A 26,396-nucleotide genomic window follows, 5' to 3' on the forward strand; every position below is an offset into this window, starting at 1 on the left:
CGGAAAGGGGAGGGGCGTCATTCTGAGGAGCCGCCTCAAGCTTCAGGCTGCGGAGGAGGAGGGCAGCCGAGCGGGAACCCGAGCGCGGGCGAGCTGGAGGTGAGCGAGGCCAGCCCGCCTGGGGGTCCCGGACCCTCCCTTGGCGCCCCGACCCCCGAGTCACGGCGTCCCCAGGCGGTGCCCACCGCCTCACGCCAGACCGGTGGGGCGCCTACCGCTTCCTCGCCCGCCCGGCCCTCGACCCGGTCTCGTCACGCCGTTCTCCTCACGCCGCACCCCCGGCCCACCCCCGGCCCCTCACCCGCACGTCCTCCAGACCCCTCCCACCGCACTTCCTGAACGCCATACACCTGAACCTGTCAGCCTCACGCCCCACCTGGACTCACATCACACACGTCGAGTTCCCTCGCGTCTGCGCCCCAGGCGTGGTCCCAGACCCTCACACCGCTCAACTGCAGGACCACCGCCCCAAGCGTCACACACACTCTATTCCCGTGCCGCTCACACCACGCGCACGCCTCGCAGACTCTCCGGTCCGGGTGCCCCTCTCAGCCTCTCACATTTCTCACCCCAGGAACGACCCCAGCCTCCACGACAGCTCTTCGTACTGGGCGAGCGAGGCCCTCAGAGCACAGAGGGGGCCCCAGGCCCTTGCATTTCTCATGCCTCTGAATTCCTCCGTCGCCAGCACCTCAGACCTCACACCCTAAGGCGACCCTCCCACCCCCGCTTTCCCTTGCCCACCTCACCCCACAGTCAGCCGTTACCCTCATTCCCGTGGCTCTGGCGCTGGCCCAGGCCTGCTCTCCGTCCTAACCCTGCGGTCAGCCTCGGCAGCCTCACCAGGAAAGAGTGCCATGGACCTTAACGCCGTGGTCTTCCTCCTGCGCTCCAGCTCACACCCCTTCCCTGGATCTGCTTTCCAGGCCCACCCCTCCTCTGAGGTCCAAGGGTGCCTTGCCACGGCCTCCATCCTTCTGGGTGTCTCGTGCGCCATCCCCCAGCCGACCCGCCCCTCAACTCCACGTCCCTCTAGGCCTCCAATTTGTGCCCACCGCTCACCTTACACGCGCCTTCGTTGTGCCTCCGCCGCGGGCACGTTTCAGTTCCCAGGCCAGTTGCACTCCGTCCATGTTCCCTGTGCCACCCCAGGGTCCTGAGAATGCCGTGCAGCCATGTGGCCTCAGCCATCCTGCCACTGCTTCCCGGCTGCACCTCTGCCGAACGTCGGTTCTTAGGAAAAGACCTTTTCATTGCCGTTCGTAGGCAAGCTGGAGACCTCAGGCTTGAACAGGGACTTGCCTGCACCTTCACCTACCTGACGCCACCCGTACCTCTTTACCTTCCCTTCCCTTCGTAGGGTAAGGTGACCGTGCTCCTGTCTGAGACCAGCCCCTGCACCATCGGCAACCCTTTCTCCTGATTCTGCAGCCTTTTCTGTACAGCTAATCCTTTCCACACAGACCAAAGACAGGCAAGTCTCTGCCTTTGTTAATTTAAAAAACAAAAAACTTTTACTCTGTACCACCTTCTCACTATCTCCTGTTTTTTTCTACCCTCCTCGTCTAAGTCTGTATGCCATATCTATTTTGTCTAGTGATCCATTAGTTCTTTTTTTTTTTAATATTTATTTTATTTATTTATTTGGTTGTGGCAGGTCTTAGCCGTGGCAGGTGGGCTTCTTAGTTGCAGCTCGCCGGCTCCTTAGTTGCGGCATGCATGTGGGATCTAGTTCCCTGACCAGGGATGGAACCCGGGCCCCGTATACTGGGAGTGCGGAGTCTTAACCACTGCGCCACCAGGGAAGTCCCTAAATAGGATTATCTTATTCTAAACTTTTAATCTTATTCTAGGTCTAGCATATTTTTAATAGTAACAATGTTTTTGTTCCATTTACAAACTTAAACTTTTAATTATAAACTTAATGTATTCTACTTCTTTAAGTACCTCAGTTGTCTTAATAACAAACCTTTCTACCTTCTTATATAATTCTTTTTTTAATTTAAAAAAAAAGTTTTTTTGGCTGCGTTGGGTCTTCATTGCTGCTCGTGGACTTTCTCTAGTTGCGGCGAGTGGGGGCTTCTCTTGCGGAGCACGGGCTCTAGGCGTGCGGGCTTCAGTAGTTGCAGCACGCGGGCTTCAGGAGTTGTGGCTCCCCGGCTGTAGAGCGCAGGCTCAGTAATTGTGGCACACGGGCTTAGTTGCTCCGTGGCATGTGGGATCTTCCCAGACGAGGGATCGAACCTGTGTCCCCTGCGTTGGCAGGCGGATTCTTAACCACTGCACCACCAGGGAAGTCCCCATATAATTCTTATAAAAATCATAAGTAAAACGTATAAATATTGTAAACCTCAAGTTCTCTTAAATGTCCTAGAACTCCTATAAACTTACTAAGACTGTGACTTAAAATTACAACCCATAATCAATTTCACATTTTAAACTCCAATGACAAAGCTGAGCTGCTACTCCGGTAGACCAAATTCTCTTAAACATCCAAATGCATATAATACCAGATAGTCAGGACTTCCCTGGTAGCGCAGTGGTTAAGAATCCACCTGCCAGTGCAGGGGACACGGGTTCGAGCCCTCGTCCGGGAAGATCCCACATGCCGCAGAGCAACTAAGCCTGTGCGCCGCAACTACTGAAGCCTGAGCTCTAGAGCCCATGCTCCGCAACAAGAGAAGCCACCGCAATGAGAAGCCCGCGCATCACAATGAAGAGTAGCCCCTGCTCGCCGCAACTAGAGAAAGCCCGCGTGCAGCAACGAAGACCTAACGCAGCCAAATAAATAAATAAATTTGTAAAAAAAAAAAAAAAAATTCTCAATACCAGATAGTCATAGTACAGGTATCCCCTGCTTTGTGAAAGTTCACTTTACACCACTCCACTTTTATGAAAAACCTACATTAGTACCTGTTTCACTAACCAAAAGAAATATGAAGAGGATTTTTGCTTTTATAAAAAAAAAAGGTAAAAAATGAAAATAGCGTCCAGCATTTGTTTTGCAGCGAGCCGTATAGAGGCAGTGTGCACCCCAGCACTGAGAGTAGCACCGCCAAGCTCATTCCCGGGGAACTACACTCTGCATCTCAGCATCAGGCTGCCACAGCTTTGATCTTTGTCTGTGAGCATCTGTGCTTTATTTTGGTTTATTTTGTGCGTTCATTAGCAAGATGTGTCCTAAGGTAATTGCTTCTTTGCCTTATGCCATTTTGGCTTATGAAAGGTTTTATACAAACACTCTACTTTTGGATAGTGGGGAAACCTGTAATTCTAGTTTTTATGCTCTTAATATTTCCTATCTTAATTCCCTACCTTCCCAGAATTATAAGTTATTCACCCATATGATTTTTAGAGTTTCCTTCTCTTGTACTTTTTATTTTTATTTTATTTATTTATTTTTAAATTGAGGTATAGTTGATTTACAATGTCGTGTTAGTTTCAGGTGTACAGCACAGTGATTCAGTTTTATGTCTGTATATTTACATTGTTTTTCAGATTCTTTTCCTTATCGGTTATTACAAAATATTGAATATAGTTCCCAGTGTCTTGTGCTTTTTAGAGTTGTCTTCTCAGCTTGCTGAGACTTCATAATGATCAGAGGACATTGGCTGGGGTTCAGTGACTGACTCTGTAACAGTCTGCACTTGACTTCCAAAACATGACCCTCCTGGTTCTCCTTCTACCTCTCTGGCCCCTCTTCCTCAGTCTCTTTGGCTGGTTCCTTTGCATCTCCCCAGTCTTGATGTTGGGCCTCTTCTCCATCTGTGTTTTCTCCCTTGATCTCTCCCATTCTCATGTCTTTAAATATCGCCTGTATGCTGATGACTCCCAAATTTCTATCTCTAGCCTACCTTCTCCCCTGAATTCATTTAGTCAGCTGCCTACTCAACATTCCCACTTGGATGCCTCATAAGCATCTTAATATGTTCAAAACTGAGTTATTTCTTTCCCATGCAAACTATCTTCTTCCAGTCTTCCTCCGTCTCAGTTAATTGTACCACCATTTCTGGTTGCCCAGTCAAATACCCTAGCGTTGTCCCTGACTTCACATTGACTCATCAGCAAATCTTGTCAGCCCTGCCCTCAAAATATACCCTGAACGGTCCTCCTTCACCCTACTTGCATCAGTCCTATGCTGATCTGAGCTGTTATTATCTTTCACCTGCATTATTCCAGTGACCTCCTCCTAACTAGTCTCCCTGCCTCCACCCATGTCCACATACACTATTTTCAATCTAGTGATTTATTAACATGTAAATCAGATTATCACCCTCCAGGCTCCCATCTCACTCAAAGAAAAAGCCAAAGTCTTTTCAGTGGTCTCTAAGGCCCACCTCAATTTCACCCACCAAGTTTTGACCTTATTTTCTACTACTCTTCATTTCACTCTCTCTACACCAACTATACCACCCTTATTGCTCTTCCTCCAGCTCATCCAGCAGACTCGTAGCTCAGGGCCTTTGTTCTTACTATTTCCTCTGCCTGGGATGCCCTTTCCCAACATACTGTATGGCTCACCATTCTCTCACTTCCTCCAGCTCTCTAGTCAAAATCACTTCAGCAAGGCCTTCCCTGCACACTTATCTGAAGTACAGCCACTACCCTGTACATAACTGTCTCCCACCCTCCACCTCTGGTTGACTTTTTTTCTTTAGTACTTATCCCCTCCTTATATTTATTTCACTCATTAATCTTGTCCAAGGATTTTAATGTTTTGTTCACTGCTGTATCTTCAGATCTAAAATAGTACTCAATAAATAAGTGTTGAATGTATGGATAAAATAATATAAGTGGAACTTCATAACTTAATGAATTGAGCAAGCAGTCCACACAACTTAGGTATGAAGTATGTAATTACCTACTTCTTTGCCTTCACGTAGATTTTTGTAACCACCCACATGATAGAATTATTTGACTCCATTTTGTACTTCCTTAGCTCTTTTGTAAGAAAACTGTAGAGATTTTAACTTTCCAGAGTTTTGTGTTATTTTCATGGATATCTTTTCATTACATCTCTTGTAAATAAAAATCTCTATTTACAAGAGATTATTATTATATTTAATAATATCTCATTACATTTTGGACCTCTTAAGGCTTTCAGCTATTTGGTCACATCTTGGAACTAGATGAGAACAGGGGCAGTCGGGAGCTAGATTATGAAGGATCTTATATCTATAGTAAAGAGGTTGTATTTTATCCTGAAAGAAATAGGAGCTATTGAAGGATTTCAAACAGTGTGACATGGTTAGTTTTGTACGTTAGGAAAGGTCACTCTGGGAGTGAACTGGAAAATAGATTGGACAAGAGGAAGCTACAAGCAGGGAGACCAGTTAGGAGTCTATGACAATAGTCCAAGTGAAAGATGAAGAGAGCCTGTACCACTAGTTCCAAACTTTATATTTTTAGCTTCAACCTATCCTGAACTCCAGGCCTATGTATTCAACTGCCTATTTGTATCTCCAATTGGAGGCCTAATAGGCATCTCATAGTAGTAACATGTTCAAAATAGAGCACCTGGGAATTCCCTGGCGGTCTAGTGGTTAAGACTCCGAGCTTCCACTGCAGGGGGCACGGGTTTGATCCCTAGTCTGGGAACTAAGATCCCACATGCCACGCGGCACGGCCTAAAAAAAAAAAAAAAGAAAGAAAAGCACCTGGTTTACCTTCTAATCTGCTCCTCTCCTGCTCTTCCCTGTTTCAGTTAATAACACCACCATCCATTAAGTTGTTCTCACCAAAATTAGAAGTCATTTCACTTTCTCTCTTCCCATCACTTGCCCCTGCAAACCTTGACACAAGTCCTCTACCCAATTCTGTTGGCTTATCTTCCAAAATATAACCAGAACACTTCACTTCTCACTATTCATATTATCACTGAAGTCCAAGCCACTGTCATCTCTAGACCACTTCAGTGCTCTCCTGTCTAATTGATCTTCCCACTCTTTCCTCCTCTCAACCTTCTGCAGCAGTCCATTTTCCAAACAGCAGCTGAAGTCTGCTGTCACCTTAAAACATAATCACATAATCCCCTGCTCTCTCAACCTCCAGTGGCTTTTCCACACTCTCAAAATAAAACCAAAGTTCTTGCCTACTTAGTTGACCTCATGTCCTACCACTCTTCTCTTCAACCCCATTCTCTATTCCTTAAAACACACCAAGGACACTCTCACTTTTTCTTGAGCCATTCTCTCTGTCTAGAACTCTTCCCCTAGATCTTCACATGACAACTCCTTTTTGTCATTCAAATGGCAGTTCAAATGTCACTTCATTAGAAAGGACTTCTTGGACTTTACAAGCCAAAGCATTTCTCCCCATGAAAAATCTTTATTACACCATCCTTTTTATTTTCTTTGTAGCAGTGACCACAAACTGAAGGTATCTTTATGAAACTGTTAACTTGGCTATTATCAGTCTCTCTCCCTGGAATGGGAGCTCCATGACAGCATCCAGTCTATTTGGATCCTCAGATACACTGCAGTGTCCCCAGAGCCATAGCAGATGTCTGGCACATAGTAGATGCCCAGTAAATCTGTAATCAATGGTGGATAATGGAATGGACCTCAATTAAAGCAGCAACCTTGGAGAGAGGGAGGAAGGCACTGATAGGAGAGACTTTAAAAAGCTGGGCCAGGCTATGATCTCCTCAAGGGCAGGATTCAGTTCACTGGTGGCTCTCAAGCACTGACCCTTCCTGACCCATAGATGATTTAATGTTTATTCCATAAACAAATAAAATTGGTGAGTTTCAGTGACCCCTTAGGTCAGGAAGATAAGAGAAGGAGTTAAAGATGACCTAAGTTTTCTGGCTTGGGCTACCCAACTGTGAGTAGTGGAGCTAGAATTGAAACACTGGTCTGTCTCACTGCATCTTCTTTCTGTGCACTGCCTAGATGGCTGATTCTGACCCTGGTGAAAGAAACTATGACAACATGCTGAAAATGCTGTCAGACCTGAATAAAGACTTGGAAAAGCTATTGGAAGAGATGGAAAAAATCTCAGGTAGGATGTTTTCCCAGGCAGGGTACCTTCACCCTTCTTTCCAAGAACTCAAATCCTCCCTACACTTCTAAGCTCAAATCAAGTGCCTTCTCAACCAGGTCTTCCCTGACTACTTTTCAACTTCTACACCATGTAACTACTGTACCACAAGATTTTACACTAACCACTGAATATTGCCTTGACTCGTTTTCTGATTATTTTATGTGCGTTTGCATCTTATTTCTGCAGATGGGCTGTTATCTTTTTGAGGGCAGAAATAGTGACTTCTTCTTTTGTAACTGAGCACACAGTACCATACCCAAGCTCAAATACTCAGCAAATGACAAATGATGTTAGTATAACACCTGTGAACAAAGTTGGAACATACTTTCTGTGAATCATTTAAATAAGAAGAGTTCAGAGTAATAGTGCTAAGACTGGTGAGGTGCTGAAACGGGAGGTACAGCCAGTGTAATGAAGCAGCAGTAGAGTTCAACAAATTTCTCCATTTTTGGAAAAAAAATGTTTGTCTGTTATTTTATTCAACATGTTTCCACTAAGCGGTAACTAGCAGTGGTAGTGATACCATTATAATTCTTTAATTTGTTCTTTACTAGTTCAGAAATGTGTAATTCTTATAATTGTGTGAGCCTGCGTTTTGCTAGAGAAAATCATAATGTAAAACAAATTTTAGAAAGCCTGCATACTCTACTCAAACGAAAACAAATTATTTTTAAGGACATTATTAGTTTATAAATAATCTCCATTTATTACAACAGTCTTCAGAAAATTTCTGCTTAGAAATGTTTGCAATTTTGTGCCCATGTACTTGAAAGTCTTATATATACCTTGCTAAAAGCTCCTATAATTCATTTTCCACTATAAATTATTTAATTCCTTCAACTAATTAAATAGTCTCTTATTTAACAGCATTTACTAAGCACCTACTATGTGCTTTTCTAGAATACAAAGTTGAATAGAGATGCTCCTTCATAAGAAGAAGTGGGCAGGGGCCAGAAACAGACATCAAGATGACTAATTATAATTTAAATATATAAATTAAAATTAAAGCACATTTTAACTTTATGTTAAAATTATAACCTGGGAAATGCTAATAATGGTGTATACCAAGTACCAGGGAGGGAGCAGAGAAGAAGGAGAGGCTGACTGCCTGGGGAAGCAAGTGAGGCTTTGAACAGAGCAGAGCACTAGGGAAGGAGCAGGGATTGGACAGATGGGGTAGGGCCTGTGGGTAGGAGGAGATAACCAAGGCTGTGTGCACGTGAGGGAAAGACTGGCATAGTCAAGAAGTCATATTAGTGCATGAGATTCACAAGGAGGCAGACCAAAGAAAGAAGAGGCTGAAAAGGTGAGAAGAAGGGTCTTCAGTGCCAAGCTAAAGAGGTTTACCTTTCTTGTTTAGGTGATAGGGAGACATTTGGGATTTCATGGAAGACACTTGCCTTTTGAAAAGATACCTCTGGTAGCAGTGTGAGAGATGGTTCGGAGAGGGAAGACTAGAGGCAGGAAGGCCAATTAGGAATGTTTTGCAGAACTAAAGGCTAAAAAGGAGCTAGCCTTACCTCAGGCTTGGCACTGAGAACAATAAGAGAATAACAGATTTCTGTGATAGCATCTCTTATTGATTTGTAAGAGCTCTTTATGTATTAAGACTTGTTAAAAATTGTAGTAAATGTTTTTCCCAGTTTGTTATTTTCCTTTAATTTTGTATATGAAGCTTTGGTAAACAGAAGTCATATGTAGTAAAAATGTATCGATATTTTCCTTTCTGATTTATTCCCATTGCTGTGATGCCTAGAAAATCTTTCCCTAATCCAAGATCAGTGAAATAGTCATTTATATTTTCTTCTACTTTGTGTTTGTTTTTTCTTTTTTTTTTTATAAATTTATTTATTTATTTTTGGCTGCGTTGGGTCTTCTTTGCTGCACGCCGGCTTTTTCTAGTTGTGGCGAGCGGGGGCTACTCGTTGTCGCAGTGCGTGGGCTTCTCATCGCGGTGGCTTCTCTTGCTGCAGAGCACAGGCTCTAGGCGCGTGGGCTTCAGTAGTTATGGCACACAGACTCAGTAGTTGTGGCTCGCGGGCTCCAGAGCAGAGGCTCAGTAGTTGTGGCGCACATGCTTCGTTGCTCCGCGGTATGTGGGATCTTCCCAGACCAGGGCTCGAACCCGTGTGCCCTGCATTGGCAGGCGGATTCTTAACCACTGCGCCACCAGGGAAGCCCTGTTTGTTTTTTCAAACGTTTAATTCTAAACTATCTGGTGTGCCAAAGGAACCAGGCTGTGTACTGCGTTTTTATTTAGATTCACTAGAGTCTCTCTTTTTGGCAAATAATTCCAACAGTAATTAAGGTAATAGTTAAGTAATTTATTAAGTAATAATAAAAGTTAATATTGCTAAGATGATATTACTAAGGTAATAGTGTTGTGAAAAAATGCTCTCTCACCTTAGAGACAAGGTTGACAGGTGTTTATATGGAAACAAGTCACATAAAAGACTTAGCTTTGACAATTTTAAAAATTTGTCTTTTAAGTTTTCTAAGTAAACCTGAAATTGTTTGATAGATTCAACTATTGTATTTAAACATCTGCACATCCTGGAAGGCTTGTGTACTTCCTTTCTCACAGAAATAAAACAAATGTAGCCTGCATCTACTTGGCATGAATGAGGCTTCTGTTGTGCATGATTCCACATCCCCTCCCCTTGGTGCTTTTCCACATCACATTCCTTGAATTGATGGAAGGTCCATTATTTCCCCTTTAGCTTATTCTTTCCTTCATTTTAGTTGCACATATTTTCCTCTTTTTATTATTCTATTTTTATATAAATGTTCTGCACAGTTGTCTAATTTGGGGGGCAATATACATCTTTCAGAATTTTTCTTTAGCAATTTATCAGCTGGTAAAGATATGTTTTTATCAACATATAAGCAACCACAGGTTAAATAGTATTAAAATGTTTTGTAAAATTTACCTTTTGTAATTTCTTAAGTAAACAATACATTCTTGGGCCCACGGACTCAAATCCAATGGTTGAGAACAATAAAATATTTTTCTACCTGAGGTGTAAGCAGCAAAACTATTTTGTCATAGTGTCCCTAGGTCAAGTTAGGACAAATATTGTTGACAGAAGTAGCATGGTTTTGGGCCATGTTGAATCTCACACCCTTACCCTTTGGTTAAATTTAAAGTGAAGCCCAACACGTAAGTTCTTGGCCTCTGTTGCCCCTGGGAAGGCTCTTGCCCAATTTTTCCAGTGACCACACAGGGCAAGGAAAATCACCAAACAAGCAGTCATCAACTATCAAAAGCACCAACCAGCAAATAAATGTAAGTGTGCATATTTATATGTATTTATATAAATATATATGTTTATTTTAAACTATTAAGTATATATGCATAATTTAAGCAATATTAAAAAGCCAAATCATCTTGACTCCAAGGCTTAAAATTTCTCTTTCTGTTCTCTTGAACTTAAGTCAACTCATGACCTAGGATACAGTACAAATTTGGCTGTAGAGTGCCTTATGGGGGTGAGCCTTGAGAATGTAAAATTTCTCAGGTAGAAGGAGAGATTCTAACTTGGTTTCCCCCATCCCCAAATCCATCCCATACTATCCTATTAGTTTAGAAGTGATTTCTTTATTACTCATGAAGTTTTTATATATAGTAGAGCAGAGATAGCTAACCTGTTATATGTTAGGTTTTATGGCTTATCACACTGGTTTCATTATTATTAATCAGTGAGTTCCCCTTCATTATTCTTTTTTCTTTCCTTTTTTCTTTTTTTACCTTTTCTCACATGTTTATTCTCCAGATAAATAATAGATTCATTTAATATTTTATTTGGAATTGTGTTAAACCTATACGTTAATATAGAAAGAATGATATATTTTTAACATTAAACAGTCTCAGGTAGGAATGTGGTATTTCTCTCCAATTATTCCAGTGTTCTTTAACATGTCTCAAAGGGTTTTGCAATATTTTTCTCCAGATTTTTTTTGCCTTCAATTTTATTTTATTTTTTCCAGTTTTATTGAGATATAATTGATACATAATATTGTATAACATAATGACTTGGTATATGTATATATTGCAAAATGATTACCATAATAAATTTAGTTAATATCCACCACCTCACATGGTTACAAGTTATTTTTTCCCTTATGATGAAAACTTTAAAGATACTATTCCCTTAGTAACTTTCAAATATACAATGCAGTCTGGTTAACTATAGTCATCATGCTGTTCATTACATAAAAATGTGAAATACTTCACAAATTTGCATGTCATCCTTGCACAGGGGCCGTGCTAATCTTTTCCGTATCATTCCAATTTTAGTATATATGCCGTCAAAGGGGGCACTCTCCAAATATTTCAATACATTTACTTCTGTGTTTCTGTTCCTATTATAAATGGTGTATTTTTCTATTTTATTTACTAAATAATTAATACTAGTGTACAGGAAGGCAGTAGATTGTTGGATATTTTGTATTATTCTAATAATAATAATAGTAGTAATTTTATTATTCATAGCTTATGTTTATTGTTTACCATGTATTGGTCTCTTTACCATATGCTTTACACACATTATCTCATTTATTCTTCCTAACAAGTTTATGGGGGAGAGACACTATTATTATTTCCACTTTACATATGAGGAGGAAATCAGAGCTTACAGAGTTTAAATAACTTGTTCAGGGAATTCCCTGGCGGTCCAGTGGTTAGGATTCAGCACTTTCACTGCCGGGGCCCGGGTTCAATCCCTGGTCAAGGAACTAAGATCCCGCAGGCTGTGCAACACAGCCAAAATAAAGAAAGAAAGAAAGAAAGAACTTGTTCAAAGGCACTTGGTCAAACTGTAGTAATATCCAGTTCTACTCAGCCTCTAGAGTCTTCTATCTTTTTCTGTATTCTGAAATTATACATATAGTATTTGGAAACAACTCTTTATTGAATAGTTAATGGTGAAACTACTAGAGATAACTTCTGATAACTTTTTCAATTTCTTCTTTGGTTAATGCTTTCAGATTGTGTAGTTTGTGTATTTAATTTATCCTTCCACTTCATCCATTTCATCAGTATTTTCTAATTTATTAGATTACTGCTTTATACAGCATTATTAGCATTTTAAAATAAATAACTATTATTAGATGATTATAATGAATAATCATGTTTATTATTTAATAAATATTATTAATAATTCATAAGTTGATAATTATTAAATAAACAATGATTTTTAAAAGAAATGTTGCATGTACATTGTTTTTAAAATCCAAAGTAAATTCAATTAAAATAGAAAATTACAAGAAAAGTTTAAAATCAGCAAAATCCAGCCACTCTGAATTAACTACTGTTAACACTGGCAAACATGATTCCAAGTCTCTCTCTATGCAAAAACAGAATAATGGACCAATACGGGATGCATAGAGGAATCTTTTTTTGACAGATACACTTTAATGAAAATGGAATCATACTATACAAGCTACTTTTAAAATAAAGAGTACTACCTTTAATTTTACTTAAGAATTTAAAGTGAAGTGAAACTGAAGAAATTCTTTACTTAAAATAAGTATTTCTTCACCATAAAAACTATACTAAAATTAAGAAAGTTTGTGGGGAAACATTAAGGAAATTAGTGTTATTTCTTCAGTTGTATCTTTTATCTTTATTCAGGATCTAATAACACTAATCAGTAATATTTATGCCTTACTTATTAATTGCTAGATCCTATACTAAGCACTATATGAATTTGTTCATTTAATCCTCACAACAATTTTTAAGATATAGGGATTGTTATTATCCCTATTTACAAATAAAGAAACTGAGGCACAACTGTCCTTCGTTATACTATTACCTGTATTTGTATATTATCAAGTACAAATAATGTTTACATTAACAATAACATTTACAACGTTTACACTCTATTCTGTAATCATAATTCCTAAGGTTGTTGAGACCCACACATTCTGTATTCAAATAATTCAAAGAGTTAAACCTAGTAACTATAGCTTTGGACATTGTATTCCTTGAATTCATAAATGCTTAAGAATATATCTATGTTTATAACTGGATGGTAACTTGGTTAGGTATATAATTATTTTCTTTATAACTTAAAAATATGCTTTCAGCATTTAGTGGCACTGTGAAGATATGTGAAACACTCTGCCTCTTAAAAGTGACTTTTCTGCCTGTAAGATTCTTTCTTTATTCTTGGAGTTCTGTACTTCACCAGCATAAGATTGGTGTTAATACCCTCTAACATATTTCCTAGGACATGTTAGATCTCTAGAGCTGTAGATTTGAGTATTTTTTATTTATTTTATTTTATTTATTTATTTTTGGCTGCGTTGGGTCTTCGTTGCTGCCCGCGGGCTTTCTCTAGTTGCGGTGAGCGGGGCTACTCTTTGTTGTGGTGCGCAGGTTTCTCATTGCGGTGGCTTCTCTTGTTGTGGAGCACGGGCTCTAGGTTCGCGGGCTCAGTAGTTGTGACTTGCAGGCTGTAGAGCGCAGGCTCAGTAGTTGTGGCACACAGGCTTAGTTGCTCCGCTGCATGTGGGATCTTCCCGGACCAGGGCTCGAACCAGTGTCCCCTGCATTGGCAAGCGGATTCTTAACCACTGAGCCACTAGGGAAGCCCGATTTGAGTATTTTTATAAGATCTTTTTCATTTATTGTATCTTTGGATACTTTTAATTCTATTTATTTGGTTTATTTCTTCAGAAATTCCAGTTATCCATATTGTCTGTCTCTTTTTGTCTTATCTTCATCATCATCTCTGTAATCCATTTTATTTCTTTGTTATTTTCCATTTTACTTTGTGTCGGTGCCTCAAGACTGTCCCCCTATTCCCTGATTATGCTGTTGTATAACAATTTTCTTGTCTCTTTATTTTCAACCTCAGATGTAAAGAAGTGATTTTATCCTACTCCTCAGTTTGTGATACATTATGATCATTGGTCCATGCAGGGCACTACTAGTTTAATTTTTTTATTTATCCCCTTCGGTCCCCATGCTCCATTCCCTTTCCTCTCTCCACCTGTAGGCAACAATTCTAATGTGTATTTTTTGTGTGTGTATGTTCTTGTGAAATGTATATTGCTATTTTATACATTTATTTGAAATTTCTATAAATGGTAAATTTATGTTAAATTTCTATAAATGATTATATATTTTTCATACTATTTTTTTTTCATTCAGAATTATGTGTGTCAGCTCTTTCCAAGATGCTATGTATACATCCAATCTATTGCTTTTAAATGTTGCAAAGTATGTAATAGTGTACATCATGCATGAGTGGCTAGGCTAGGCCACATGGGTGATAATATGGAAGTTTAAGCTCAAGCCATCTGTAGGACCTGTGGACGAAGACAAAGTCTCAGAGAAGGGCATATGGGCAGGGAAAGCATCTTAATATGCATTTGTTTTTCTGCATTCTAAATTAATTGGATTTCTGGGCTTTTTTCATCCTGCCTTCCCTAAAATTTTATTATTGTTTTATTAAAACTTTGAGTTGAATGCTTTATTCATTTATTTTTATTCCTTTTTAAGTTATGAAAACATTTGGAGCTGTGCATTTATCTCTAGATATGTCATTGCAACCCATAAGTACTGATAAATAGTGTTCTTTTTTTTATTGTTTTTAAGTCACCTTTATTTAGGTATAAATAAATAATAAAATAAACATTTTAAGTGTAATGTTCACTGAGTTTTGCAAAATGTATACACCAGTATAACTAACACTACTGTCAAAGTATAAATTATTTCTATCACTCCAAAGCGTTTCCTTTTGCCCCTCCCCCAGTCAATTCCCACTCTTCCTTCCCCAGCACCAGGCAACAACTGATATACTTGCCTAGAGTTTCATATAATGGAATCACAGTGTATACACTTGTGTCTGGCTTCCTTTGCTCACCAGGTCCAATCAGCATAATATCAGTATAATGGAACAGCTCGATGTCCTGTGGAAGGGAAAGGCAACTAAGGAGCTGGAGAGTCGATATACCTGAATTAGGGTAATGCAAATGTATCGTTAGCCTTGTCAGTGGACACCAAACTGCTTTTGGTGGTGTTTACTAAGAGGTATAGAGAAAACAGCATTTTTCAGATCAATAGCTGCACACTAGGTACCAGGGGATGTGTTAATTTGTTCAAGCAACGAAACCACATCTGGAGCAGCAGCTGCAATTGGAGTCACCACCTGACTGAGTTTACAGTAATCCACTGTCATTCTCTAAGATTTGTCTTCTGTACAGGCCAAACAGGCAAGTTGAATGGGACTGTGGGGGAGCTACCCCCTGCATCTTTCAAGTCCTTAATGGTGGTAATAATCTCGGCAATCCCTCCAGGAATACAGTGTTGCTTTTAGTTTACTACTTTCATAGGTAGAGGCAGTTCTAGTGGTTTCCACTTGGTCTTTCCTACCAAAGAGCCCTCACTCTGTGGATTAGGGAACAAATGTGGGGATTCTCCCAGTTGCTGAGTATATATATTTCAATTATGCATCCTGGAACTGAGAAAGTTACCATAAAGTGGGTTCAGAAACCCACTAAGCCCACTGTGAGACAGACCTCAGCTAGAACTCCATTGATAACCTGACCTCCATAAGCCCCTCTTCTGACTGGTAGATCACTACACTGGTAGCAATGTTTTGGGTCACCAGGAATTAATGTCCATTCAGAGCCAGCATCTAGTAGTCCCCAAAAGGTCTGATTATCCCTTCCCACAATGTGCTGTCCTCCAGCTGTGCTATTGTAGGGTGCCTGTTCCTGAAGCTGATGATCATGTAAAGAGGAAAAATAACTAAACAAGTAGTTACAACGGATTTCTATGAGTGTTAAGACTGAATAATCTACATGGTGCTATGGGTAGCTAAAAGTGGAACCTAATTTGATATAAGGAGCCAAGGAAGACCTCCTCGAGTAAATTACTTCTCAGCTAAGACTAAAATATGAACATGAGTTAGCTGAATGAAAGAGGAAAGGAGAAAAGTGAAGAAATGAGAGTTTTTGAATACAGAAAGAATAGCAGGTTTAGAAGGATGTGGGGAAGAGTGAGTTCAGTTATGGATATGCTGAGTTGGAAGGGCCAGTTTTATATAGAGGTGGAGATATCCTACACACTGTCAAAAATATAATCACAGAGCCAATGCAAACGGTATAATGTACCAATATAAACTGGTGTAGCTGTTATGGAAAAGAGTATGGAGGTTTCTCAAAACATTAAAAATAGAACTACCGCATGATCAGCAATTCCCCTTCTGGGTATATATCCAGGAAATTATGCAAGAAGAATGCATTCTGGAGATGTAATGTACAGCATCATGACTACAGCTAATATGATATTGTATACTTGAAATTTACTACAAATGTAGATCTTAAGTGTTCTCTCCATACCAAAAAAAAAAACCCCCACATAACTGTGAGGTGATGGAAATGTTAATTAGCTTGATGATGGTAATCATTTCACAATGCATACAATATCAAAACATCACATTGTACACCTTAAATATATACAATTTTTATTTGTCAATTATACTTCAGTAAAGCTGGAAAAATATAATCCCAGAGCTCAAAGACTGAGGGGTTAAAGCACCGTTCATTCATTCATTCATTCGTTCAACAAACACTATTTTTAAAAAATATTTATTAATTTATTTATTTAGGCTGCGCCAGGTCTTAGTTGCAGCATGCGGACTCTTAGTTGCGGCATGCATGTGGGATCTAGTTTCCCGACCAGGGATCAAACCTGGCCCCCTGCACTGGGAGCACGGAGTCTTACCCACTGGACCACCAGGGAAGTCCAAACAAACACTTTCTAAATAACCACCTATGCCAAGCCCTGAGCTCAAGTTGCTTATAATCTAATGGAGAAATAAATGTACAGACACATAAATGCAATATACTATGCTAATTGCTATAATAAAAGGATATTAAAATTTCAATGAGATTTTGGATGAGTGGCTGAAATCTGTGTAGTAAATTGTGGAATTTTTTAAGAGGAGGTATGGAGCATTTCTCTGAAGTATTGTGAGGAGTTCCCCAGATAGACAGGTGGTAAGTAGGGAAGGCTTTCAGACAAAAAGAACAGTTTGTGCCAAGGAACAAAAGTATAAGAAAGCTGGTTGGACTTAGGGTTCAATTACTGTTGAATACACTACAAGTGGAAGTGATAGAGAGTAAATCTAAATGAATCATCTGGGGTTAGATCATGAAAGATTTTGTGTGCCACACCAAGAAATCATCCTGCAGGCAACGGGAATAACTGAAGAAAGTTAGGCAGTGGAATGACATGAAGAGATAAGTGTTTTAGAAAGATTCTATAGCAGTGTAGAGGACATTGGGAGCTAGCTCAGCAATGACCTAACCAATAAATACATGAGATGATAAGCCACTGTTAGTGAAAGTCCACAGAAACAAGAGTCAACATACTTACATCTCCAAGGACTATAGATGATGTCAGATGCAGCCTCCTCAAAATCCAAAATCCTATGAACAGTGAGTTTGAGGCACTTTAAACTTTCATTAATGCTCTCCTGAAAATCTTTACAGGTTTTCTAGCTTCCAACAACTGTCCCATTCCAAAGCTACTCTTAACATTTTAGGTTTTTGTTACAGCAGCACCATACTCTCAGTACCAAAATCTGTATTATCTATTTGCTGCATTACAAATTAACCCAAACTTAGCAGCTTAAAACAAGAAACATTTATTATCACAGTTTCTTAGGGTCAGGAATCTGAGAATGGCTTAGCTGCATGGTTCTGGATGCGGTTTTCATGAGTTTGCAGTCAAGTTCTAGGTCATGGCTTCAGTCTCTGGATACTTGACTGGATGCTGGAGAGTCTCCTTCCAAGCTCACGTAGCTGTTGGCAGGAGGCTTTCTATGTAGCCTCTCCACAGGGCTGGCCATGTAATAACTTCCCTCAGAGCAAGTGATCCGAGAAATATTTATATATATAATAGAGAGAGAACCCAAGACAGAAGATACAGTCTTTTATCATCTAATCTTGGAAATGACATGCCATCACTTCTGCCATAATCTGTTGGTCACATGGATCAACTCTGGTACAATATGAGAGAACTACAGAAGGGTGTGACTACCAGAAGGTGGGGACTACTGGGGCCAACGTGGAGCTAATTACTGAATTTATTATGTAGAACATAAAACACATATTATTGGAAATAATAAAGCTTAGCAAGGTGGCTGAATATAAAATCAATGTACAAAAGTTAATTGCATTTTTATATACCTGCAGCAAAGAATTAGAACATATTTTTTTAAGGCAACATTTATAATGGCAACAATAACAGTAACACAAACACGTACATCTATGAATTACCTTGGAAGAAGTTTAACAAGAAATATGCAAGGCTTATATGCAGAAAGTTACAAAACTTGACTAACAGATACTAAAGACCAAAATAAATGGAGCTATAGCTACCTTCATGAGTAGAAAGAAAATATAATAAATGTGTTCATTCTCCCCAAATTCCATCCAAGGCTTCAAAGTAGTTCTAATAAAAATCCTAATAGGGTTTTTCATAGAACTTGACAGGTTGATTCTAAAACATTTATTGGAGACTTGGGCTTCCCTGGTATTGCAGTGGTTGGGAGTCCGCCTGCCAACACAGGGGACACGGGTTTGAGCCCCGGTCCAGGGGGATCCCACATGTGACGGAGCAACTAAGCCCATGTGCCACAACTACTGAGCCTGTGCTCTGGAGCCCATGTGCCCCAACTGCTGAGGCCCACGCGCCTGGAGCCGGTGCTCCGCGACAAGAGAAGCCACCGCAATGAGAAGCCTGCGCACCGCAATGAAGAGTAGCCCCCACTTGCGGCAGCTGGAGAGAGCCCGCGCACAGCAACGAAGACACAACGCAGCCAAAAATAAATTAATTAATTAATTTAAAAATAAATAAATAAAACATTTATTGGAGACTTAAGAGCCAAAAATAGCTAAGATACTTCTGAGGAAGACAAGGACAGGGGATTCACCCTACAATTAGCAAAGTTTATGATAAAACTATATAATTGACAGTGTCATATTGGCTTAGGGATAGACAAGTTGAGCAACAGAGTACAACAGAGAGCCCAGAAACAGATAACACACACACAAAGTTTTATACATAGCACAGGTGACATGGAAGATCAGTGGAGGAAAGAAGGGACTATTTAACAAGTAAGCTAGAAAAATTGGTTATGAATAAGAATAAAAATTTAAAACGGGTCCCTGCACACACACAAACACACAGTAGCTTCAGAGTGATGAGAACTTAAGTATCAAAAATAAATTTTAAAGTTTGGGAAGAAAATAAGGGAGAATATCTTTGCGACTTTGAAGGTTGGGTAGAATTTTCTAAACAAAAGGCAAAAAGTGCTAAATACAGAATAAAAGATTGAGAAATTGAACTACACTAATGTTAAGAACTTCTATTCATCAAAAGTTAATTTAAAGGTCACTTCCTCAGTGAAGTCTTTCCCGAGCACCCTTCTTGAAATTGCAGACCCTTTTTTCCTAGCATCCTCAGCCCTCCTTCACTGCTTTATTTTTCTCCTTAGCACCTGTTACCTTCTCACACACTGTATAAGTTTACTATAGGTACTATGTAAGTTTCTTGTTATTTAGTATATAATGGTCATGAGAGCAAGACTTTTTGACATTTTTTCTCACTGCTCTGTCCCCAGAACTTAAACAGGTGCTGACCCATACTAGGTGCTTGATAGATATTTTTTCAATTGAATGATGTGTCTTAACTCCCTGACTTTTTATGCATTTTGAGAAAGCTTGTGTCTTAAGCCTCCTGGCATCTCCCTTGCCTAGTTCAGTGCTAACAGTGAAATCGTATTTGGAATGTGCTTGTTTCCCTTGGTACCCACTTGCCTGGCACAGTGAAGAGAATATAGTATGTTTTCTATATCTGTGATTGACTTTGTTCTCTTCCATGCCTGTCTGCCATAGTGGATCCCCATTTGTTATTTCCTAATGAGTCTGGTTTATTTGTTAGTTTGTTACTCTTTATGGTTCTCTGGCAGAAAGGTTGACACCATACTTCTCAGTTCATAGCGTGTTAGCGTCACTGGCCCATATAACAATCCTCACTTATTTGTTTATTTATGCTCTTTTTTTTATTCCGTTTTTTGCTATATCCCTTTCTATGTGTTTCTGTAAAATGCATACTTTTTGTTTTATATCTCCAGCTTTTATCTTACTTTTTAAACTCAAGACTATGTTATGAAGACCTATTTGAGTAGCCATGTGTACATGTTATCTATTACTTTTAACTGCAATATAGTATTTATTCCATGGTGAGCCACTACTTTTTGCTTCTCCATTCTTCCCAGTGATGGACACCTAGATTGCCTACAACTCTTCATCACCAAAAACAATGCTGCAGTGAACATCTTCACACATCTGTGCTCAAGGGCCTGTGTAATCATTTCAGGGGTTACCAGGTGATCTCACAGAACGGCTGAGTCAGACTCTGTTCCAACCAGCAGTGCCTGGGGGTTCTTAGATCCCACGAGCTCACAGACACTTGATATTATCCAGCTTTCTAATTTTGCCAGTCTAATAGGTATAAAGTGATATCTGATTGTTTTAATTTTTACTTCTCTAATGAATTCCAGATTCTCTTCAAATGCTGGTTAGTCTTTTGGGTTTCTTCTTAGGGAATGTAAGAAGCAGTGTACCATAAGCAGCTAAAAACATGGACACAGGTGCTTGATGTCTTGGGTACACTCCTGCCTGTGCCGCTTGTTAGCTGTGTGACTTGGGCGAGCTGCTTAACCTCTCTGTCCGTTTCCACTTTTGAAAAATGAAGATAATTATAATATCTACATCTTATATTTAAATAATTTTTTATCAAAGTGAATTCACATAAAATTAACTATTTTAAAGTATACATTCAGTGACATTTAGTACATTCATAATTTTGTGCAGCCACCAACTCTGTCAAGTTCCGCAACATTTTCATCACCCAAAAAAGACACTTTGTACCCGTTAAGCAGTCACTCCCATACCTCTATTCCCAACCCCTGGCAACCGCCAATCTGTTTCCAGTCTCTATGGATTTACCTATTCTGGATATTTCATATAAGAGAATCATATAATATGTGACATTTTGTTTCTGGCTTCTTTCACCTAACATAGTATTTTCAAGTTTCACCCATATTGTAGCATATTATGAGTACTTTATTCCTTTATATGGCTAAATAATATTCCGTGTATTCATCCACTGATGGATATTTGGGTTGTGTCCCGATATTTAACTACTGTGAATAGTGCCACTATGAACATTTGTATGCACGTATTTGTTTGAGTGCCCATTCTTTATTGTTTGGGACACTATCTAGGAGTAGAATTGCTAGGTCATATGGTAATTCTATATTTAGCTTTCTGAAGAATGTCAGACTGTTTTACACAATGGTGCATCATTTTACAACCCCACCAGCAATGTACATGCGTTCCAATTTCTCCACATCCGCACCAACACTTGTTATTTTCCAGGGTCTTGTCGTTGTTACTGAATTTCTTTTATTGATTTGAAGTAATTTCTTGTATATTCTAGATATTAACCCATTATCAGTTTTAAGACTGTAAATTTCTTCTATCATTTGTATGAAAATTTTGTCCATGTTGTCCTTAGTTGAAAAAAAATTTTTGATAAAAAGAAATTCACCAATATTTTGCCTTATGGTTTTTAAGAAGTCCCTAGATCACAGGTATTCTGCTAAATTTTAATCTATAAATGCTATTTTATCTTTCATATTTATGTCTTTAATCCATCTGGAGTATACTGTCCTTTTTTCTCCTTTTTTCAGGAGACATATATTTCTGAAGGATTTTTTAGTGTTACTTTCATCATATACTAAATTCCATATACACTTAAGGTCTATCTCTGAGCTTACTGTTTTCTTTCATTGGTCTGTTTGTCTGTACCACACTATTTTCTTAAAAAAGGGCTTTAGGGAATTCCCTGGTGGTCTAGTGGTTAGGACTCCACACTTTCACTGCTGAGGGCACAGGTTCAATCCCTGGTCAGGGAACTAAGATCCCACAAGCCACGCAGTGTGGCTAAATAAATAAATAAATAAATAAAACAGGGCTTTATAGGATGTCTTGATATCTAGTAGGGTATATTCCCCCCTTTTAGCTGTTATTTTTTTAAGATTGACTTGACTATTGGACCTCTATTCTTTCATATACACTTTTATAATTTACAAATACTGATAGTTTTATCTCTTACCTTATACCTCTTATTTCTTTTAAATGTTTAAATTCCATTTACCAACATCTTCAATACCCATAACATTATTAGAGGCATCCTTGTTTGATTCCCAAAGGAATTTATCCACAGTTTCTCCATTAAGTATAATGTTTGCTGTAAGTTTTTGGTGTATCACCTTTACTAGGTTAAAATGTCTCCTTCTATTCCTAATTTGTTAGTTTTGATTTTCTGAAATCACAAATAAGTATTAAACTTTATTAACTGCTTTTTTTTGCATTAACTGAGATATTACTATGATTTCCCCCCTTTTATTAACGTGGTTAATTATGCTGATTGATTTTCTGATACTCAACTATCCTTGAATTTCTTTTACAAACTCTACTTGATCATAACATATTATTTTAACACATTGTTAGGTTTGGTTAGATCATATTATATTAGGATTTTACATCTATTTTCATGTGAGACAGACCTATAATTTTTTTAATATAATCTTTGTCTGGTTTTAAAATAAACCAGCTTAGGGAAAATTATGTTTTTATTTTTGCTTATCTCTATTCTCAAACTTTCTACAGTGTAAATGGAATACTTCTATAAAATGATTTCTTAAAAAGTTACACCAGGGGACTTCCTTAGCAGTTCAGTGGTTAAGACTCCGAGCTTCCGGTGCAGGGGGCGTGGGTTCGACCCCTGGTCGGGAAACTAGGATCCCACATGCCACGTGGTGCAGCCAAAAAATTTAAAAATAATAATAATAAAATAAAATTTTAAAAAAGTTAACACCAGTCCATAAAGTCAGCTTATCAGTCTTCCCTCTTTTTCTAATTTCTGGAATCACTTATGTTAGATAAGAATTAACTGTTCTTCCAAAGTTCGGTGGAACTCATCTGTAAAACCATTTGGGACCTCAGATTTGAGGAGGTAGACCTTCACCATTTACATTTTAAAATGTTGATTCTTCTGTTTTGCCAGTGATGTGAATTAGCCTGTGGGCTGTAAACTCCAGGCTTATCTTCATCCCTTTATCACCTGGCTCAACTAGCCTTGTCATTCCTGTTCTCTGCTTCTACCTCTTCTACTGTCAGAACAAATCTACTCACTACATCCCTCGTTAGTCCTCCCTCTCCTACACAGATTTTTGGAACACTTTATCCTCATCCTTTACTGAACCCTGCATCTAGTGCACATCTTGACCATTTTTTAAATTTCTGTGTGAGGACCTGGCCCTACCCAGCAGGTTATCAGAGTTTGTGGGGCGAGTCCTAACTAGCCTCTCAGAATATCTGCTGTTCAGGCCCCTCCAGAGATTAGGACCTTGGCTTTGCTACTGCATAGACCTTACCAAAAGCCCTCTGAGGAGGCCTGCCCTCACTACCTGGTCTAAAATAAGACTCTTCCTATCCCATTTCTCTGTCACAATACACGTTGCTTCGCAGCTCCTTTCACAATGTGTAATTGTCTTATATGTTTATTATCTGTCTCCTCCCACTGCAACTAGTATAGAAGCTCACGAGGGCAGGGATGTGTCTATCCTGTAGTAGACAGCTGTATCATCAGGGCTGCCTTAGCAAAACGCCGACACAGAGCAGGTGCACAATAAACATTGAATGAATGAAAAACTCAGGTGACATATATTTCCGAAGGATTTTCAGATGATTGTGAGTCCTTCCTATTCTATATTTTCTTTTTTTTTTTCCCCTTGGATCAAATCATAAGAGAGCTATGCACTTGATATAGTGTTTTAGTGTCTCATTGAATTGCCTCTTCTGAAGTGTGCTTTGGTACTGTGCCACCAGCTTTCTTTTACCGGTGCCTACAACTGTAGACATAGAAGAATGTCTTTGTATTTTAAGTAGCGATGTTGTCAAGGACATTTTCCACTATGTTACACACCTCTCATGAAATATACCTATAAGGAAATTCTTTCTTAGGGTAAAAGTGTCTTAAACAATGGGTTTGTTTTTATTTTATGGTCACTGAATCTTATAACCGAGCATGTTTCCTTCTCTGCTTTGACCTCAGGAAACTCAGGACTAGAATTTCAGCTGCTATGTAGGACTATATGAGATTCATTTCTGTGAGCTGTTTGTTTTGTTTTGTTTACCCACCCTAGTTCTTTGTCCTGAATACCTGACTTATTTATTTCATAGTAAGAGTTTTTCCTTTCTTGAGCACCTAATATGTTGGAGACAGGTCACATACATCATCGGTTTAATCTTCACAGCAAAGCCATGAGATCCGGACATTTTCCGTCCTTCACATAAGAGGAGATGAGGTTAGTAAGTTTAAATCACTTACTGCAGGTCACGCAGCCAGTGAGTGGAGAGCTGGGAAGCAGACTCTGCCCTGCCTTCAAGTCCATGCTCCCCCTGCTGCCCAGGTGGCCTCACATGGTGGTCTGCAGGCTTCCTGCACCAGAATGACCCAGGATGCTTGTCAAGATGCAGGTTCCTGGGCACCACGCCCAACCTGATACGCAAGAACCTTCTTTGAGTTCTGAGAGGGGCCAGTGGTCTACATTGTAACAGGTGTCCCAAGTGACTCTCATACTTCGAGAAGATCGAGAATCCCTGTGCTAGCTATATATCATATGCCCTCTATCTGTTGAGGTGTACTGCATGTATCTTTTCTAACAATTTTTCCCTAACCAAACAGATGCCACTTTCTATAAAACTTCAAGTCTGCCACACTGCTGACCTCGGTTGTGTGTAGACATACATGTGCATTTGTTATTAATCATTCTGCCTATCTCTCTTTTTTTTTTTTTTCATTCTGCTTGCGGGATCTTAGTTCCCTGACCAGGAATTTAACCCACGCCCTCAGCAGTGAAAGTGCGGAGTCCTAACCACTGGACTGCCAGGGAATTCCCTGCCTGTCTCTTCTTTGGTTAATTTCCTGAAGGACATAGTTTCCCAAAGTATCCAGCATTTTTTAACCCAGGCAGGAGAAGTTCTAAGGAGATGTATTTACTGCACAGAGAGACAACCCTGTTCTTCATAGCTCTAAAGGGGAGAATCACACCAGTGGGGGGCGGGTGCTGCAGGGGGAAGGGGTGGAGGTGGGGCGTCTGCACACACCATTGGATTTGTACAGGAAGCACATGTTCACCTATAGGCCCAGGGGATGCGGCCCTCAAGTCGCTCTCAAAGGGAAAGAGCAAGAAAGGTGGTCAGTGCAGTGGTGAGCACCAAAGGACACCTAACATGGAACTCGGCAAACCTTCCCAGAAGGAGGAGCCCCCGGACTGGCCTTACTGAAAGCAGAGAGGTGCCGAGGTGGAGGTGGGCAGGCATCCCAGGCCGATGAGCATGAGAGGGCCTGAGGCTCTAGCCTTGGAGGAGTGGGAGTGGTCAGCCCTACCTGCGTATGTGAGCTTGGGCGGGGTTATGACTTCTTGGGGGTCACCCGGCAACCACTAGCTGTGAACTGCAGATAGGTAAGGACCTGTGTTTACTCTCATTTTTCCTAACATTTCATGTCAGATTGGCCTCCAACCTTTTAGTGTTGTGGGCTGGTGTATCCAGAAGTTAAGACTTGTGTGAGATTAGGGAAGGTTCATTACTGCTCTGTGTAGAGAGGAGTTTTAACAGGGTTGTTATGAGCCCTATAACACGTGGCCGACCCGCTTTCCCTCCTTCGAGTAATCGGGTGACTCAGCACGTCCTGTCCCCAGGATGCTGGGCAGGAGCGGAGGCGCCCAGCCCTCGCTGGGGGGCTCCAGCGCTGCAGCCGCCGCCTGTGGCCTGACCAGGGCCTGTCTGGTTGTTGCAGTGCAGGCCACGTGGATGGCCTACGACATGGTGGTGATGCGCACCAACCCCACACTGGCGGAGTCCATGCGGCGGCTGGAGGGCGCCTTCCTCAGCTGCAAGGAGGAGATGGAGAAGAATTGGCAGGAGCTGCTCGACGAGACCAAGCGAGCGCAGTAGGCCTGCCCGCCCCGCGCGGCCCGAGCGGGCTTGGCCGAGTAGCAGCGACCCCGGAGCAGGGCTGTGCGCAGAGCTTGTTTCTCAGTAAACTTCTTTCCAAGCACAACCTAAGGACCCTTTCTGTCCCACTCAGCTGCACATCAGACCTTGTGGACAGCACATGAGAAGGGCGAGATGCAGAGGCTCTCGATGAAGTAGACATACTCAGTGCCAGTGGTGCCGAACTTAGAATAAAAAAA

General features: G+C 40.2%; 1 protein-coding gene across 2 annotated transcripts; it reads left to right on the forward strand.

Moving 5' to 3' along the window:
* Positions 1-26,263, forward strand: SYCE3 (synaptonemal complex central element protein 3). Of its 2 annotated transcripts, XM_082421660.1 has the most exons (4): positions 3-99; positions 1,361-1,474; positions 6,894-7,002; positions 26,000-26,263. In XM_082421660.1, exons 3-4 carry the CDS (start codon positions 6,894-6,896, stop codon positions 26,155-26,157), a joined length of 267 nt encoding a protein of 88 aa, XP_082277786.1. In that variant the 5' UTR covers positions 3-99; positions 1,361-1,474; the 3' UTR covers positions 26,158-26,263. The 2 variants fall into 2 exon arrangements, with proteins under 2 accessions (XP_082277787.1, XP_082277786.1); XM_082421661.1 differs by lacking the exon at positions 1,361-1,474 and having other exon boundaries at positions 1-99.
* Positions 26,264-26,396: the final 133 nt, after the last annotated feature.

The sequence above is a fragment of the Balaenoptera physalus genome, assembly GCF_965194825.1.
Source record: "Balaenoptera physalus genome assembly, chromosome: 13".
Lineage (NCBI taxonomy): Eukaryota > Metazoa > Chordata > Mammalia > Artiodactyla > Balaenopteridae > Balaenoptera > Balaenoptera physalus.